This window comes from Amborella trichopoda, chromosome 2 (assembly GCF_054954075.1).
Source record: "Amborella trichopoda isolate Santa Cruz 75 chromosome 2, AtrichopodaSantaCruz75HAP2 v2.0, whole genome shotgun sequence".
NCBI classification, from domain to species: Eukaryota; Viridiplantae; Streptophyta; class Magnoliopsida; order Amborellales; family Amborellaceae; genus Amborella; species Amborella trichopoda.
Window position 1 is genome coordinate 56,653,235 of NC_142337.1, and position 19,398 is coordinate 56,672,632.

The 19,398-nt window shown below is 37.3% G+C and overlaps 2 protein-coding genes and 1 long non-coding RNA gene across 3 annotated transcripts; 1 reads left to right on the top strand and 2 right to left on the bottom strand.

The window, feature by feature from the left end:
* The first annotated feature begins 2,219 nt into the window (after positions 1-2,219).
* On the top strand, positions 2,220-3,421 carry LOC18431356 (uncharacterized). Its single transcript, XM_006841481.4, has one exon. It carries the CDS (start codon positions 2,220-2,222, stop codon positions 3,189-3,191), a length of 972 nt encoding a protein of 323 aa, XP_006841544.1. The 3' UTR covers positions 3,192-3,421.
* A 1,913-nt stretch (positions 3,422-5,334) lies between these two features.
* Positions 5,335-10,497, bottom strand: LOC18431355 (Ribosomal protein L3 family protein). Its single transcript, XM_006841480.4, has 2 exons — positions 9,925-10,497; positions 5,335-5,866 (listed from the first exon to the last, which is right to left on the bottom strand). Exons 1-2 carry the CDS (start codon positions 10,454-10,456, stop codon positions 5,577-5,579), a joined length of 822 nt encoding a protein of 273 aa, XP_006841543.3. The 5' UTR covers positions 10,457-10,497; the 3' UTR covers positions 5,335-5,576.
* An 8,355-nt stretch (positions 10,498-18,852) lies between these two features.
* LOC148783375 (uncharacterized) lies at positions 18,853-19,355 on the bottom strand. The gene is made up of 2 exons (XR_016049742.1): positions 19,270-19,355; positions 18,853-19,179 (listed from the first exon to the last, which is right to left on the bottom strand). It is a non-coding gene; the product is annotated as an uncharacterized LOC148783375 (long non-coding RNA).
* Positions 19,356-19,398: the final 43 nt, after the last annotated feature.

Sequence of the window (19,398 nt, forward strand, 5' to 3'; positions counted from 1 at the left end):
TGTTGATGACCCATTTATGAAATGGATGACTCAGATCTTTCACCCCACAAGTCACCTTGATCAACGATCCATATTCGATCTCAAGAAAGAGGCAAGCTATAGGAAACCCTAAAGAAACCTTATACTTAAATTTCACTATAAATAAGGGTGCTCTCCCCCATCTCTACACACATCTTTCTCCCATAAATTCTCTCTCTTCCCTTGGGACCACGCTGCTCTCTCTACTCTCTGATTTTCTCTCTCTACTCTCTCTCTTTTCTAAAAAGACCCTAGGGGGCACACCCCAACATACAAACTCTCTCTCTCTCTCATGATCTAATTTAAGGGTTGAAAAAATTATGATTTGAGCCTAATTATTTTGGAGTTAGGGTTTTGTAGAGATTTAAGGTGGTTACCTAGTTTGGCCAAAATTAGCTTTTTCAGTTCGAAATTGAAGTTAGACCGTTGATCCCGCGCTATTGGATGTGGTGACTCGGTGTGGGGTGTAAAAAGCCCAATTGAGGTAATCTTCGGCATCTTTTCTTTTAATTATTTGTTCTTTTATTTTTATATTCTCAAGCACAGTATTAGGTTGTATGAATGGCATCAAGTAGTTGAGATTTATTTTATTGATGTGTTATTTATTTTTTGAATTTCTATTATTTGTAATAAGACCATCTGTGAATGATCTTGTTGCCAAAATTATAAAGGGTGATTATTATTAAAAAAAAAAAAGTTGTATTTCCCTGACAAAAGATTACATAGGTTTTTCTTTCATTTAGTTCCATGTTTCTAAACAACTAGGGGTACTTACATAATTTGGCTAGGGCAATTAAGTGGATTAAATCAAAATATGCTCCGTTGTTCAGGATCCCCAAAACTTAATAGGGGCAACTTAGGTATTTTGAAATTAAATATGAAAAGTAAACCCTAGATTGAAAAATGAAATATTTTGATCCCCCTATATTGTAAGATAATTTATGCCATTCAAAGATATTTTTTCTAAAATTTAGAGTAAAAAGTTTATTAAGGTTGCCACTTTATATTATAAAAGTAAGGTGCACCTAAAAAATTAAGTAAAAAAAGTACTCAAAACTTCAAAAATCGTACAATTGATAATGTCGACTTCAAGATGTATAGATATAAAGAGAAGAAAGAATTCCAATTCTTAAAAATAATACATCTTTTAACAAATTATTTGGACTTTCAATTTTCAAGATTTTCAAGTGTTTATAGATTTGCTCGATTGCACTATTTTCTGAATTTTAAATTCTATTGTTAAGGTTGAGAATGGAATTTCAATGCATTGTAAAATTTCCGACACCAAAACTACATATTTTGGCAAAATTTATAATTTGTTTTTTCTAATATCACTTTCAAAGTAGTTGGGGTAGCCTACGATATATGAAAAAGTATATTATGAGACCATTTACCTTTAGTTCAAGGTGATCATAATTAATCTTGACTATTGGATGTGAAATTCGATGACCGCATTTATTTTATTGGCAGAGCTCAAAGTTTGAAAAAGGAAATTTGAATTTTATAACACATCCAAACTATAAGGTTTCACATCGGATGGTTGTAAATAATTGTTACCTCCCGATATCTAGGGGTGGCAACAGGTTGGGTATGGGTCGGGTCCGGCTGGACTCAGACCCAAACCCAAATGTATTTGGGTCAAGGTTTTGATCCTAGACACGACCTGTCGGGTCTAAAAGTTGGACCCATACACATGTCGGTTCTTTGGTCTATCCCGTTGGGTCTTGAGTCTGGTTGGACCGATTACCACCATCATTATGAGTTTCTTTTTTCTTTTTTGCTAATTTTTTACTATTTTATATTCATGTTATTGGCAACAAAGCCACAATGACATGCCGTTGGATTTCAAGCTGTCTTATTAGGGCTTGAAGTATTTTATCTCCAACTGTTTACAGGTACAGGTCGGGTCCAACTGAACCCAAACCCTGACCCGAATAGTTTTTGGGTCCAAGATTTGAACCCAGACTCAACCCGTGGGTCCAAATGTTGGACCCATATCCGGACCCATGTCAGGTTTACTGACACGTTCCGGGTTGGGTCCGGGTCCATCACCAACCCTACCGATATCAAAGGTAAATTATCTCATTATATACAATCCGAGGATATATTCCTTTCATTTTATATAGACTTTGAACCCTGCATTTCTCAGCGTGCTTGTCTCGTTCCGCCCCTCCTTTCTGCTTGCACTTTACAAAGTGAAAATGGTGACTTCCCGCTTCCTTATTTGCAGTTCTTCTGCATCGTCAATTGGTAAGTGCTTTCTCTCTCATTATCGCAAAATCTCTCACCTATTCCCGATCGTTTCTCTCTCTGTTCCCTTACTTCCAAAACCCAATTCTGTTTCTATCCCTTCTGCAAAGTTTTTCACCTCAATCCCAGGGAACATTCAAATCTCGTCCAATCTCAATAACCCAGAAAAATCCACTTCCATTTTCTCTCTCTTCAAAAGGTTCAGCTCTGAATCGAAATCAAACAGCACAACGAAGCTTAATTTCAACAACTCTGATTCAGACAATGACGATGAAGAAGAAGAAGCAAAAAAGAAGAACAAGGTAATAGACAAGAGCAAGCTCCCCCCTCCTTATGACCCATTCAGCAAAAAACCAGTTGTTGAAGAACCAGAGGACCCAAAAAACCTTCAAGAGATTTTTTACAAGATGAAGTCGGAAGGGTTGATTCCGAACGCCATTAAAATGTTCGATGCTTTGTCTAAAGATGGGTTAACCCATGAAGCCATGGAGCTTTTCGGGGTGATCAAAGATAAGGGACAAATGCCTGACATTGTTGCTCACACCGCTGTTATCGAAGCTTATGCGAATGCTGGTCAAAGCAAAGAGGCCATGAAGGTTTATACGAGAATGTTGGCCTCTGGTGTTAAACCAAATGCTTATACGTATACTGTACTTATAAAAGGTCTCTCGAGAGATGGGAAATTTTCCGAGGCCAATAAGATTTTATTGGAGATGATGGATAAGGGAATTAAACCAAATGCTGGGACTTACACGACTTTCTTTGAGTGTTTATGTAAAGAGGGGAAGACTGAAGAGGCTGGGGTGTACTTGGAGAAAATGAAGGCCAGGGGATTTGCCCCTGATGAGAAGGCAACTAGAGAGATTTTGAGCAAGAGAGGGCACGTGTTTAGAAGTGTGATGAATTTACTTTTTGGTAAGTGATTTTGTTGTTAATGGGTCGTTCCGGTAGGGTAGTGATTTTGTGGGTAGTGGGTTGTTACAGTTGGGTAGGAGGTTGAGAGAGAGAGAGAGAGAGAGAGAGAGATGTTTGATCTTTTAGGCTTTAAGGTCTCAGTCTGAGATTGAAGTTGCAAGAACTGTTCAGTCTATCTTCTCTCCAAGTTTTTCGAAACTGCTGCAGTTTATAGAAAAAGCACAAGGTTCTTCTCTGATAACTATCTCTATATAATTGCCCTTAAAATGACTGATTCTCTATATAAATGCCTTTGAAATTGTCTATCGAACCTGACTTAAATGGTTAAGTACGGGACTCACCAAACATTTGCAGAGCATCATACTCTAGTTTTTGAAATTTTGTGACATTAAAGGCCTCTATTCCAGCTATTCTTCTTTATGGTGACTGTGGTACCATAAACTGGGTCTAGTTTCCTCAGTTGATGGAAACTTGGGACACATAACTTCATACAGGTAGCTGAATGCGATATAGAATTTTGGTATTTAAAATGTCCGTATAACTAAGTAAACTGTTGCACAACTGCTGGTGATCAAGTACTTAACCATAATTCAATTGATTCAATAGGGAAAAAAACAATGCATAATGCTATGAAAGTTGACCATTGCCAGCAATACGTAATGGTTTTGAAATCGAAGCTGGTTTGGTTAGTTTGTGGTAAGCCTTGGTTGGTCTTTGCATGGAAGCATTGCTTTGAAACCCAAATTGTTGAGATAAATTACAATAGATGTAGAGAATTAGAGTAGCTGTGACATAACCAGGAGGCACAGGAAAGCACTGGCATGAGTTTGAGGCTGGTTAGAAAGATGTAACTCTGAGAGTCAAAGGCAATCATGCGAATGCCTAGGGGTTACATCCATGAGCCTCAAAATCAGAGGTATAGGTGAATGCCTCAAAAAATAATGAACGAAGGATGCTGTACACTGAAAACAGAACCACCAGAATGCCGAAACTCATAAATCCCCAAAACTTTTATTTGAAAAATCTATAATATCTAGGAATTAGATTCAAAATATGAATGAGAATGTTGAAGGCCTCACGGACAGTGGAAAGAGTAAAAGATCATCAGTCACCTTAATGTATAAAGGACAAAAGTCGAGAGCGAGGAATATGTAAACATTCGTCCGTTACTTTTTTAAGAAGAGATAAGAGGGAGAAACACGTCCCTTCATTTCTTTCATATTCCTTCTTGACGTTTGAAATGAAAATAACAGGCCCCCAACCTGGAAGGCGCGTAGATGCTAATACATTTGCTTTTGGAGAGCTTGCACATCACAGTTGCATACTGCTCTGGTTTCCAATATAGCAAGATTGAAGAGAAGGAATTTAGAGTGAATACTGACTTGATTATAAAGCTAAGTAACTGTAATTTCCATTACAGTAATCAAATGGCATTAGTCAAATGCATATGTAATGTCGGCATAATCCAATGATAATCTATCACATGTGTGCATGTGTTTGTGGGCTTTCTGCATGCACATGAACACGGGCAAGAGATAGAGTGATATGCACGCAAACAATTACTGCCGTATATTAATTTCACTATGTGGCATTTTGGTGGTGCTGAGACAAATCATTGGCCTCCCTCATACATGCCTGGATATTTTGCTCCTAGATGCAAGCAAACCGGGCCAACCAACCAAAAGTATTGGAATACAACAAAATGCGGTTCAGCCTTATTCCAAACTTTAGTAGGAAGAAAGGAATTGTCTACAAAATGAGCATATATCTTTTGTAAACGGATGTCATAATCATTTCTACTCATTAGATGTCAAATTGTATGGCTTGCAGTGAGCCACAAAGTCCAAGAATTTTTATTTTAGAACTTTGTATCATGACACACTCTTACAACCACCCATTTTGAAATTTAAGGGACAATGATGATTGGGAGCTCAATGTACAAAATATACATGGTCTCTTTAAAGACAATCCCATGCAAGGATTATCTGCAAAGCACCCCCACCCCGGAAGAGAAAGAGTAATACCCAACTCAAAGATGATTAGGAGTTCAAACTTAGAAACTACTCTCTTTAAAAAAAATTCACAAGAAATTTTCTATATTTTTTGTTTAACATGGGGACACACATGGTGTTTGACTCAATAAGCAGAGTCTTGTAAGCATGAGCCTGACACTCTTTTTTATATTTAACATGACCAAAAAACGAATTAATACATTTAAATTGGAGAAACCAAGTAAAACAAAAGGGAGGGGTTTGGATTCTTGCACCCACACTTAGGGCATTCAGCATTGCAGTTCAATATTCAAACCTTCAAATTCCACCACTAGTCTACCAAAAGTAAGTACAACAAAAGGAATGTAGCAGGAAAGAGATAGGGAGAAGACAAGACCTAACCTAATTTTTGGGGATGTTCTTCCCTACAATTTTTGCCGGTGTAATACGAAGAAGATTTCCTGGTTTTCCAGGAACTGCACCATTGATCATGACAACGCGTAGCTCAGTATCTATCTTAACAATCTTTAGCTTCCTGATCTTCGTTTTGGTGCCTCCCATTCTACCAGGCATTTTCTTGCCTTTGTACACCCGACCAGGTGTGGTACCTGCACCAATGGAACCCAAAGCCCTGTGGCTTTTGGACCCATGAGTCATTGGACCACGCTTGAAATTATGCCTCTTGATTCCACCTGAAAAAGATTAAAGCAAAAAGTCAATGGAATGGCAAGTAATACAAATAAAACATTTATTACACAAAGGGTTGTATATTGCATTTGGGGGATTTAGTTCTTAAATCTTCAAATTTTACAAATGGGATATGCTTACTTAAAAATCAATGAACAAACAAAACATAGATGGTCATGAAAATTTACTTACTTCCATTTTAGTTTAGAGAAATGGAGAATCCAAATCTCACATCCCATAAACAATGGAGAATACAACGTGGTGCGGATGTACACCAAGCAAGGCTTCAAATTTGACTGTAGCCATAGTTAGATAGCCAACATTTTTTATAAGTTCCATGGATTTGTGTGTTTAGGTGCCCTACTCATGTCTGACACATATTGATACAGATTCTTCCTGTTTATTAACCATCAATTACATTATTTTAGAGAAAATTCTTTTTTTTTTTTTTTTTGAGTAGACATGTGAACTTTGAAAATGTCAATGGAGCTATGAAATAATTATTCATTCAGCCAATTACAGTATGATTGACTAGTTCTTGCTACTAATCATGAACTTGAATAAGAATTGTTGGATTTGGCTATCTCAAAATATAGCCATGTCGCTGAGTGCTATTCTTCATGGCATGAGGATTCTAACACCCCACACCCATGTTGGACACTGACGCACAAAAAATGTCCAAACAATATAAGTATGTTAATATTTAGTCTAACATTGCCGAATCAATTTTTTCCAACCGACCGAATAACCAAATTCTATTCAAGCCAGTCAGAAAAAGAGATGCAACCGCATGATCACCTTAAACCAGGAATATCCACAAACTGGTTGTGAACTGCTCTAAACCATCTGGCTGAAGGCATCAAACTGGGTTTAAAGTTTAAACAAGTTAGAACTATAAAAAGATTTTCTGTTCCGCTTTTTCTGCTGTCATCCAACCAGTTGGATCATCAGCTGCAATAGATAGGACCAGACTAAGTCTTTTGGTCCTGTTTTCAAGATATTGACTTCGATTATCTCAATCCTTAATCACTAGACCTATGTTCTTAATTGCCAGTCCTGTTTTGGTGGCATTTCTCTGACAACCAGGATTGCAAGGATCCGTCACCCATCAATATGAGGGCAGATCAAGCAGGCTCCTTTCTCACTCATAATTGGATGAATGAAAAAAGTATGGACCCATTATCCAAATTTGGTCCCCCAAACAGAGCCTAAAGCCATAAGTCAAATGAAGGGGAGGGCTCCACACTCTACACCGCCTGTTACAAAATAATCCATCAAATGATTCTACTAATCTCCAAGTTAACTCTCCATGCAACCTGTCCCAACAAAATTTGACACCACATAACAATGCACCCTTCCCTACAATATCCACTAGAGAGTGAACAACCCTCCAAACAACTGAAGAAGTACTGCTCCATTTTCCATCTAATATCTCACTACCATGAAGAACAAACTTCCTCATAATAATCTTTCTCTAGAGACAAATTTCTAGTCCCGAAATGCAGAAGACAATCAATCAACATGGACTTACAATATCCATCTTCCAAATACCCGGGCCCCAGCAATAATTGATCTGCATGCTTCCTTCACTTTAAACCAAGAAAATCCACCATTTCATACAAAGTCATATTAAGGTTTCCTACTTAATGACCATCTCCAACATTTTGGACAAAGATAATGTAATACAGTTACATATTTGTCAAGTCTCTCACCAAATGAAAAAAAATTGGATCCTAAAGTTATCCCCAGAAGCACTAACACACAAGGGCAAGCTGGATATTTTTACAAGGAAGGGTGAATACCAGTGTTAAGGGACACAGCCAAGTCAAATTGGAATCGAAGAAGTAACTTGGACTAGGATGGGTAACTCAGCCTCAGGGCCCTGCCAAAGCGAGTTTCTGTACACTTCTTAAATTCCCTTTAAGAATCACAAATTTTGTTAAAGAAACACTAATATATGATTTAGAAATATGTGTTTTAAGGATTTTTATGATGATTTGTAAACTTCTCTTAATATATATGCTTTAATTTTTTATTTTTCCTTTCTTAATTTTTTGAAACATTCCAAGGTATAATTTGTTATGATTTACAAACACTAGTATATAATTTAGAAATATGTTTTCATATGTGTTTTAAGGACTTTTATGATGATTTGTGAACATCTCCCATTATATGCTTTAATTTTTTTAATTTTCTTTTTTTTTTTTTGTTTTTTTTAAGCATTCCAAGGTATAACCAAAATTTTCAATATCCATCCTTCATATAATTTTTAATCTTTTACATACTTTTAATTATTTATATTGCTTATTTTAGTTTTGCTGATCTTTATTGTTCTTAATAAAGATTTTTGGGCCTATTTTGGTGTTAAGCAAGACTCCACCAACTAACTTGGCTCAGGCCACAGCCCAATTTCAAAACATTGGTAAATACATCACCACCCATTGTTTAGCCATTTCCTGAACCATGTCAACATGCATAATGCAATTACTTATCCTCTATTTTTCCCTAACAACTCCTCAAAACACATTGCTGCAAAACTATGAAAGAGGGAGTGACCCATAGAAGCTATGCTAAAACTATATTGCCATCCATGAATTGTATCTAAGAAACCCATTTTGTACCTCATCCTGAATAATGGCCCTCAGTGGTTGTCAATTTTATAGCCCATTTTAGAAGTCTACCAAGAGATTCAACAATTATAGGAATGCCTATCTCAGGCCTCATATCTCACTCTAATTATTATGCAACCGAGGAAGTTGTTACATGATGATATAGATGAGCACTTCACATGTGAATATTCTAGTTCTCTTTCTTTATGCATGTATCAACAAGTCAATCTACAACCCAAACAGAGACAGAATTTGTAAAGGTTTACCAATTTAGGCGGACTGCAGTGTATACGCTTTCAACTTGACCCTATTTTAGGATAAGATAGATGAAAGATAGAATGTTGGGGGGATGTTCTAGAATCTAAAGGTTTTAAAATTAGTCGGACTAAGATAAAATATATGGAATGCAAGTTTAATAATAATAAAAGTAGAAACGAGGAAGTAGTTAAAATTGATGGCCAAGAAATACCTAAAAGAAATTGTTTCTGATATCTAGGGTCGATAATCCAGGAGGATAGAGAGATTGAGGAAGGTGTTGCGTATAGAATTAGAGTTGTATGGGCAAAGTGGAGATGTGCATCCGGAGTTTTATGAGATTGCCGCATACCATTGAGATTGAAGGAGAAGTTCTATACATCAGATGTTGACCAGCCATGCTTTATAGGAATGTTTGGTGGTCAAGAAACAACATATCCACAGCATGAGCGTAACGGAGATGAGGATGTTGAGATGAATGAGTAGCAAGACAATGATCGAATTCATAATGAATACATACAAGGGAACTTCGGTGTAACTTCAATAGGTGATAAGACGAGGGAACATAGATTTAGATGGACTAGCCATTTGTAATGTAGACCTACTACAATATTGGTTAGGAGGTGTGATATGGTTCAAGTGGAAGGCTCTAAAAGGCAAGGGGAAGACCCAAAAGGCATGAATAGAAGCAGTAAGAAAAGATACGGTGACTTTTAGTCGAGGGTATGGTCGTTGATAGAGAAGAATGGGAGGAACAAAAATTGAACAATTGAAGAACGAATAAAAAACTATTCATTATTCTTTATTACAAATAAATAGTTACAGGAGAATTCGACTTATGATACTTATGCCCATAATAATCAAATAGTATGGTGGAAGTACTCCAGTTCTCATTGGTTTTTTCAATGCCTACCCATTTATCAAAATCAAATTCGGAGAACTAGACAGAGAGAGAAAAAGAGCAGTATCCTACAAAAAACCATGAAAACAGTAGCACGAAATTAAATTATAATAGGAACAAACAACTCCATGGAAGCAATCTAACACGAAATCCAAATTTTCAGAAATTTCCATTTGGATTTTGCAAAATTAAACAACATTCAGAATCCCCAAACTCATCATTTCCACTAGGCGAACAGAAGGCAAATGAATGTAGAGAAACTTAGAGAAAGAGAGAGAATTAATTGAATTCAATGTACCTTGGAACCCCTTCCCAATTGAGTTCCCCGAAACATCGACCAAATCGCCCTCATTGAATAACTCTTCCACATTTAACTTCTGGCTAGGCTCAAACCCCTCAAGCGATGTCAACCTAAACTCCTGCAAATGCCTCATAGGTATTGCCCCTATCTTGTTCAAATGACCCAACTCTGGTTTAGTTAGCTTTCGATCCCTGACCCTCCGATAACCAACCTGGACTGCATCGTAACCGTCCGTCGCCTGCGTCTTTACCTGGGTCACAATGTTTCCCTCTCTAAACCCAACCACGGTTACGGGCACAACCTTGCCACCTGGTTCAAAATAGGTCATCATTCCGAGCTTGGTTCCCATAACCCCAATTCCAGCTTCAAAGGACATGGAAATCATGGGTTTTTTTGAATTTTTTACTTGGAATTTTGGGAGGGTACAGAGAGAAAAAGTGTGACAGAGAGGTTTGGGTCTTAGGGTTTTGGGAGATGAGAGAGAAGGGAAGGAGGAAATAGAGCAGCGTGCAGCCATGGCTGTGGCCATGGAGAAATGGAAGGAAGGAAGGATACGTGAGCTGCTTCTTTATCGCATAGTGTCCGTGCTGGGGTTGGGATAAGGCTGGAGAGATTTGGTGAAGATTGGACGACTCGGTGGTTAAAATTGCGAGGTTCTTACATACATGAATACTTTTGTATTACACATTTTTATGTGGGTAAAGGGGAAAATAACACTTAAACTTTTAAATTATTTTATAAAATTACTACTCCTCATCCTATTCGTTAGTTTTTTTTTCGGACTATTTGAGGTCGGCTATATGAATCCCCACGTGATCTATCATTTTTTGCTACCAATAGTCATAAGAAGGTAACATAAATTCAGGATTTATATAAAGTTTTGGTAAGGTTTTATATTGACGGCCAAATCCACCTCTTTTACTTCGGCATGTGATGGGTGAGGGAAAATTTAAGGTCCTTCCCCTTCTTAAACCAAAAACTATGAATAGATAAAAAAATATTTTTTTATAAAAGAAAGTATATAATGAGATTATTTATCTTGAGTACAAGATGGTCACAATTAAGTTTGACTATTGGACGTGAAATTGTGTAGCTGTATTTATTTTATTGACCAAGCTCAAAGTTCAAAAAAAAAAAAATTTGAACTTTATGACATACCCAAGCTATCAAATTTCATATCGGATGGTTGTAAGTAATTGCCACCTTTCTATACCAAAGATGAATGGTCTCATTATATACAATCCCTTTTAAAAATATGCATTAGACACTTGAGGCCATAGTAAATCAACGAATCAAGAAAATGCCTAATGTTGTGCACCATAGATCAACAAGAGCATGAAGATATTTCTTTCCCTTTTCAAAATTACTAAGGCGATCAAATGGTCTTATTCATTTTTTCAAGTTTTATTAACATATAAACTTTCAAAATTTTCCAAATTGCCACTCTTTAGTTTTGGAACCCTAATTACTAGCGGCATTTTGGTAAGGTAATAATAATTGGAAAAATTTTATATAAGGTGTAAATTTGTACAAGTGAAGTAAGGTGTACCTCAAAAATCCTCTAGATGAGAGGGTTCAGATGTTGGAAAATCCTCCAATGGATCATCTCAAATTTGAGATGTACAGATATGAAGAAAAATAATAATTTAGTGCAGTTTATCTCGATTTTGAGATGCACTATAAAAATAATACATCTTGTAACATATTACTCGACCGTCCGTTTTCAAGAATTTTAAGTGTTTATTGACTTACTCGATCTGTACTATTGTTTAAATTTTAAATTTCGTAACTATGGATAAAACTAGATTTTCAAGCGATCATAAGATTTCTTATACTAAAACTACATTTCCAACCAAGTTATGGAGGTGCGCCTTACTTCTACAGTATAAGAAGGCCACTTTATACAAACGAGTTTTGTATTTTTGATACAAACGAGGTTATTATCATTATTATCATTTTGTTGCTCTGGACTACTAACCTCAACAATAAAACTAGATTTTCAAGCGATCATAAGATTTCTTATACTAAAACTACATTTCCAACCAAGTTATGGAGGTGCGCCTTACTTCTACCGTATAAGAAGGCCACTTTATACAAACGAGTTTTGTATTTTTAATACAAACGAGGTTATTATCATCAATATCATTTTGTTGCTCTGGACTTCTAACCTCAACAATAAGGGGTATTGTTGTTTGGCTCAGGTTTAGGTCAAAGTATTTTAGATTTCTTGAATAGAGGTAATTTAATTTTCTTAAGGTATTTTTTAAGAAGGATCGTCATTGTGATAAAAGCGCACATTTGAGCGGTAAATGTGATTTTTTACAGACCTATATTATTTTCTAAAGTGGCTTAAAGATTTAAGTGATATTTTCCACCAAAAATGAGAAGAAAAGAAACAAGGAAAAGAAGGGGGTTATCAACTTTGGTTGGTTTTTGGCAAACTTAGTATGGTTGCCCGGCCCTAAAATTAGGGCTTGGACCACAAAATGTGGCACGAGGGCCTGGGCGAGCATGGGTTAGGGCCACGAAAAGGCCCGTCCAACACTTTTTTACTTTTTTTTTCCTTTCTTCTTTGATTGTACTTGGTCTAGCCTGGCCTGAATAGGACCAGTGTAAGGCCTGGTTAGGGCCTCTTCGGCGGAAGGCGTAACTGCACAATTTGCTATGTATAAGGTGCACGTTGTTTTTTTTTTTTTGGGTAAGTAGGTGCACCGTATACATAGGAGTGAATTTCAAGTCGAATATGGTGCATTAAATAGGAATATGTAGGTAAACCCTATGGTAGATGGTGGCACATGAAGGAAAAACAATAATGAGAAGCTGGGTATTAAACAATAATGAGAAGGTGGGAAGGCATTACCCCACAACATATTAACAAAAAAAGGAAATCCATGGTTGTGTGAGAGTACATGGAAAGTATTTTCCTACAACCTTTTAGGGGTGGAAGTATTTGTTGGGCTCCTCTCCACTCCATTCCACTCCATTCCATTCCACTAACTTAAAGGAGTAGGAGTAGGACTAGGAAGGAGAAAACATAGATGGAAGAAGCAAATCCCATGCCCAACTCCCATTCTCTCCCTCCTCCAAACCCCCAACAAACTCAAAATTCCCATCCCCCCCTCCTCCACTCTCACCGGGGCCTTCACCTCCACCACCACCACCACCACCTCCTCCCCCTAAACATGTATTCCACATCTCACTCTTATCCCCTGATCCCTTCTCGGAAACCGAATTAATCGCCGACGATGCGGGACCCACAACCGTGCCCCTGCTCAGCCCCCTACCCTCCATCAACTTTGCCTGCAAGGCACCCCTTAAGCCCCCCACCACGCATGTGGACTCTTCAGGGCCCTCAAACGAGAACGGTGTCGGGTCCTCGTTCGCAGACACCTGGTTTGAGGTCGAGGTCGGATTGCCAAAGTTGGTTCGAGCCCCGGGCCCCCGGAGCGAGAAAGCCGCCTCGTCGTACGCACGCGCTGCATCCTCTGCACTGTCATAGGTGCCGAGCCACAACCTGACCTTATGAGCCGAGTCCTTGATCTCTGCGACCCATCTTCCTGAGGGCCTCTGTCGGACCCCAACATACTTTTCGCGGCCCTTCGCAGGCTTTCGGCACATCCTCATCTCAGGAACTCTCTCTCTCAACCTGGTTGCACTAGGTTAGGAGTACTCTTATTGGTAAGGTTTAAATCACTATCTTCCTGGTGCACCAGGCTGAGGAAACGTAGAGTAGAATGGGTATTTGGTGAGGTTTAGGTCACTCGCTCCTCCCTGGCTGCACAAGGTCAAGGAAACATAGAGTAAGTAGTATGAGTGTCTGTCCGAACCCTGTGGCACTGAACCCTGTGGCACTAGGCTAGGGAGGCTTATATAGCAGTATGGTTCTTTGGTTTAAGATTCCAAGGGAGTGGTTTGGATTAATGGGATTTAGGGTCGAGACAAGTAGTGAGAGCCAAATTAGGCATTCTTCCATTACTTATTTTAATTTCATTTTATATATAATAAGGGATATTCTAATATTATAATGAGGGGATGTATAAAGCTGGAAGGCATCGCTATCATCGGTATTGCAGGCCATGTCGTTTGTAACGTCACCAGCTACGTCCCGCGTATTCAGCTTTGCCATATTGACCATGCCAAATGATTTTGTGCTCTCCTTGGAGCAAATTGTTCATTTACTCCCTTGGTCAAAAAAAACATTAGAAGTATTTAGGACGCCAAATTTTATGGATTTACCATCTGCTACTTGGAGACCAACTCCACAAAAAAGAAATATACATCCTATGAGTTTGAAAAAATAATGTCTTAAAATTGAATGAGTACCGCCCTTTATTTAGATAGCAAGATCCAAGGATTAAGAAGCCCATAATCTTTTTTTTTTTTAATAATTATCTTATTGACATAATGAAAGATATTTACAAGGTAGAGCTAACTTGTGTACCGATAACTAGTGGAGATACAAGTGAATTCCATATATCTTTGCTTTGGTTATAGATGAGTTAACCACGCACCTACAAGATGAGGTACCATGATATATATTGTTTTTGGATGACTTAGTTTTGATTAATGACACTAGAGGTTGCATTAATACAAAGTTACAATAATGAATGGATGCTCTAAAATCTAGAGATTTTAAAATTAGCCGGACTAAGATAGAATATATGGAATGCAAGTTTAGTAATAATAAAAGTAGAAATGAAGAAGTAGTTAAGATTGATGGCCAAAAAATAATAAAAGACATTATTCCTGATATCTAGGATCGATAATCCAAAAGAATTGAGAAATTGAAGAAAATGTCACACATAGAATTAGAACTAGGTGGGTGAAGTGAAGATGTGCATCTTGAGTTTTATATGATCGCCACATGCCACTGAAACTAAAGGGTAAAGTTCTATAGAATAATTGTAAGACCAACTATATTTTATGGGACGGAATGTTAGGCGGTAAATAAACAACATGTCCAAAGGATGAGTGTAGTTACGATGAGGATGTTTAAATGGACGAGTAACAAGAAAAAAAAGTATAGAATTCAGAATTAATGTATATGAGGGAACTTAGGTGTGGCTCTAATAGGTGATAAGATGAGGAAAAATAGATTTAGATGGGCTAGCCATATGCAGCTTAGACCTACACAGCACCGATAAGAGGTGTAATTTACTTAAAGTGGAAAGCAATGCCTAAAAGAACATAGATAGAAGTAGTGAGAATAGATATGGTAACTTTTGGTCTTACTAAGGGTATGGCTCTTGATAGGCACGAATGGAGTAACATGATTCATGTAGCCAACCTCAAATAATTGGGATAAGGTTTGAATGATAATGATGTAATGATATTAGTAGATCCCAAATTTTCAAATCCAATTTTTCCGAGTTACATCTTTTAATCGACGAAGCAAATTAACAATTTCTCTCACAGGAGAATAGTATATGCACTCCCAAATCATATCAAAATTGGTGTGTACATAGAGGTTCCATGGGAATACTCTACATTTGGTCTTGCAAGGAAAACACCTTAGCATAGGGATTTATATTATTTGAAATCCTCCCAAAAATATTTTTCAGACGTCAAAAAACCCTATAAATGATCATCTCGACCTCGAGACATTATCATCATCATCAGAGCCTTATCCCAATTATTATGGGTTAGCTACGTAAATTATATTTTGTCATTCCAGTCTATCTAGGAATATACCTTCAGTCAAACTATAGGTCATCATATTTGTTCTCACTACTTTTATATATATTTTTTGTGCATTTCTCATGCATTTTTCGAGTTTTTTACTTTAACCAAATCGCTCCTCCTAACCAATGCTGTTCTAGATTGACATTGCATATGGCCAAACCATCTAAGTCTACTTTCCCTCATTTTATTGCCCATTCGGAGCTATCTTTAAGTTCTCTCATATGTATTCATTTTGAATTTTATCATTTCTTGTCTTACCACTCATCCATTTCAACATCCTCATCTCAGCACCACTCATTCTATGAGCATGTTGTTTCTTGCAATCACCCTATAGAACTTCTCCTTCAATTTCATCGGAATGCTATGATCACATAAGACTCCGGAAGCACCTCTCCACTTCGTCTACCCAGCTATAATTATATATGCAACATACTCTTCGATCTCTCCATTAACATAGAACTTTTAAGTCATCATTAAGGTTTTCAACCGCAGAACTACTTATTTTAACAAGATTTAAAAGTACCCCTTATTGTTTAAGGTTAGACATCTTATTCAAACTACAACAATTTTAAAATTGTTCTTGTTGTTGTGGTGATGAATTACCCAAAGTTAATTTGATCTTTGTGGGTGGGGGTGGGGGTGGGGGTGGGGCTGGGGGCGGGGGAAAGGCAAAATGTATAATATGAACCCACAAGATCATTAAATCTCTTTCAAGATTAAAATGGAAATATAGAATTAGTGTTATTGAGAAACCACCTTGGGCATGCTTTGGAACAGGGAAATTTCTCGAACCCCCTCCTGTCTTTCTTTCAAACGATTAAAGAAATTTAAGGGTTATCCACAATGAAAGGAACAAAACATAATATAATTTATACGTGTAGGATATTAGGGTAGCTAGCATCAATCATCCACGCTTCTACTAATAAATAAATATCTATAAAATTAGGGGATAGCTCATCACCCATCTTTACTGAATAAATATGGACTATTTTACTAAATAACTATAGACTATTGATCGTGGGTCTGAAACTCTCTAGTGCTTTATTTTATACGTAGTGTTGGCAAATGGAATGGCAGCCTAGCCCAGCCTTGAAAAACTATGACGTGGGCCACAATGTGGCTCGAGGGCTAGGCCATCATGGCCGCAGGTCAGGCTTGGGTTGGACCATCATGGCCTAGCCCTTTTTTCTTTTATTTATTTATTTATTTTTTTCTTTTGAGCCTTTTAATTCCAGCCAACATGACCCAATGGCTTGACGGACTGAGTTAGGATTGTGGCCCCAACAAGACCGCGTTAACCCTGCTTTTTTTTCCTTTTTTTTTTTTTTTTTTTTTTTCTTTTTGAGTCTTTTTAGGTCTGGCCACTCCCAAAATGGGCTAGGACCATGCCTGACCCCCCTTCAGCCTGATGCACACCAGTGCAGGCTTGGGCCAAGGCCTGGCTCAAGCCCAGTTATGGAATACTTGTTTCATTTGGTAGGTTACATAACTTTCATCATAGCCTATAAATAGGTAAAGGGGTGAGACTTGAGGTTATAGGTTGATAAGAGTCATCGCATATAGGACAATAAGGGAATAGAACAAGGTATAAAAGAAGAAAACAATTAATGAAGTCATCGCATATAGGACAATAAGGTAATAGAACAAGGCATAAAAGAAGAAAAGCATGCCCATTTCTATTTGGAGTATCAAATTTGATATGCCATTTGGATGGAGTTAACAACCGTTCTCTCCAATCTTCCCTAGAACTAAGGAAAGCATTTCTTGGTTTCTTGAATGGATCGCCATGAGTCTCAGAAAATGAAATGCAGTTGCAGTTTTGTGAAGACCCTTAACATACGTAAAAGACAATACCACTTATTTAATGTCCAAGAACGCAACCTATGTTCCCTCAAAGGGCCTACACTGCACCCACGTAGCCGTACGATTAAAACACAAGATATAGAGAAAGGATTTTTAAATTGGCCGATTCCCTCCGGAGAAGCCAACATCTATATGCATTATGTTGGGAGTTGGTTGGGTGAAACAGGGGCAAAAAGACAGTACGAATTAAGAAAAGGATGCGATTAGCATGAGGCCAAGTCCACACATGTAGAAATGCAGGCTTGTCAATAAATATATTTCTAAATATAATTTTATCATAATTTTTAGAGAATATATATGGAGATAATGAATATGAAAAAAAAATGAAAATTAGAAATAATATATATTAAGAAAACATTTGAACAGTTAGTTACAATTCTTTTTAGATGTACCACTAATTTGCATCCATCTTTAAGATGATTCTTTGTACCTTTGGACTGCATATTTTAGAATTGCGGTCTAACCCGCATGAAACAATTGTTCTTAACAAAATATAGCTTGAATCCTTCTAATTTTCAAGAATGCATGAGCATTATCTCAAGACGATATTTATCGTCTTTCGATATTGTAAATTGTGTGCATAAGGAAAAACAATTCATCCTCGAGATGCATGAAAACATAAGGGTATCTTTTGATGCTCCAAAGCTCTATGCACTCGTATTTGAAGCCCGCACTAGACACCAGATGTTTTGTTTAGAGAGAGAAATAGAGGAAACGAGTAGAGAGAGATGAGTCTATGTCATGCTCTCTCAAATTTCGTACAGAATGGTGCGAGAAAAAGGTGTGGAAAGACTACATTAAGACTCCCTTAATCTCGACGGCTACGAGCATCCATTTCCTCAAACGGCAAGAACCCGACCCACACACACATGAAGTACAAAGTGCACCATCAAACGCCCTAGGCATACATGTTTACCAATCACTCTTACCTTTGTACTGAGAATATAAAATATGAGAACCTCTACACTTAAATATCATTTAATTCACATTCTTCTTTTCAATGTGGGACTAAAAAAGCACACCTTTCTTTCTTTATAAAATACACAGCTTAGAAACATTGCACAAAACCATATTGTCATTTTAAAATACACACAAGTATTTTTCAAAACCTAAAATACTAACACATTAAGAGGCACGAAAGAAAGTGCTTGAAAAGAATGCAAAAAAAAATTGCCTCAGTAAGAAAGGACGAACAAATCTTTGGAAGAGACTATAGGAACAACCTTGGTTTTCCTGTTCTTGAAGACTAAAATTTTGGTATTTTCATAACAGTACCGAAAACTGTTCACACTGCTTGTGATAATGAAAATTGTTAACAGCAATAGTAATGGCTACCACCAAGAGATTGTGTAACAAACAGTTAGCCACAAGGAGAACGCGTAGCACAATATGGAACTGGATAGCAATGGAAATTGTAAAGCAGAGCAGATCGGGTAAAGCAATATAGAACTTTAACAACAACGAAATTAGTTAACGACACTAAACCGCAATGAAATGCAACAGCAACTCAGTTAACAACAACGAGAACTTCAATTCTAGAAGAAACCACCTTCAAAACTCCACAAACACAAATTAACAGATGTAGAATTCCACTGAACTCAAGACTGGCACAAGATGTTCTTGCTATCTTTTAAGATATTTAGCATCCCCTACCTGTTTCTCAAGATGCATTAGCTTTGATAACTACCTCCATGAGTACAACCTAGCCTAGTGAAACAGCAAAAGTCTCTGTTAAATTCATACCCTAAAAGATGGTAGATACACAAACACCATATTGATTTGCTGTTTAAAAAGTACCTTGAATCAAACTTGAATGACAACAAAATGGATCACCAGAAGTTTGGAGGGAGTAAACCATGGTAGAGATGCTCTCCTTGAAGTCTCAGCAATGAAGAATATAGAAATATCAGCAAAGAGAATAAAAAC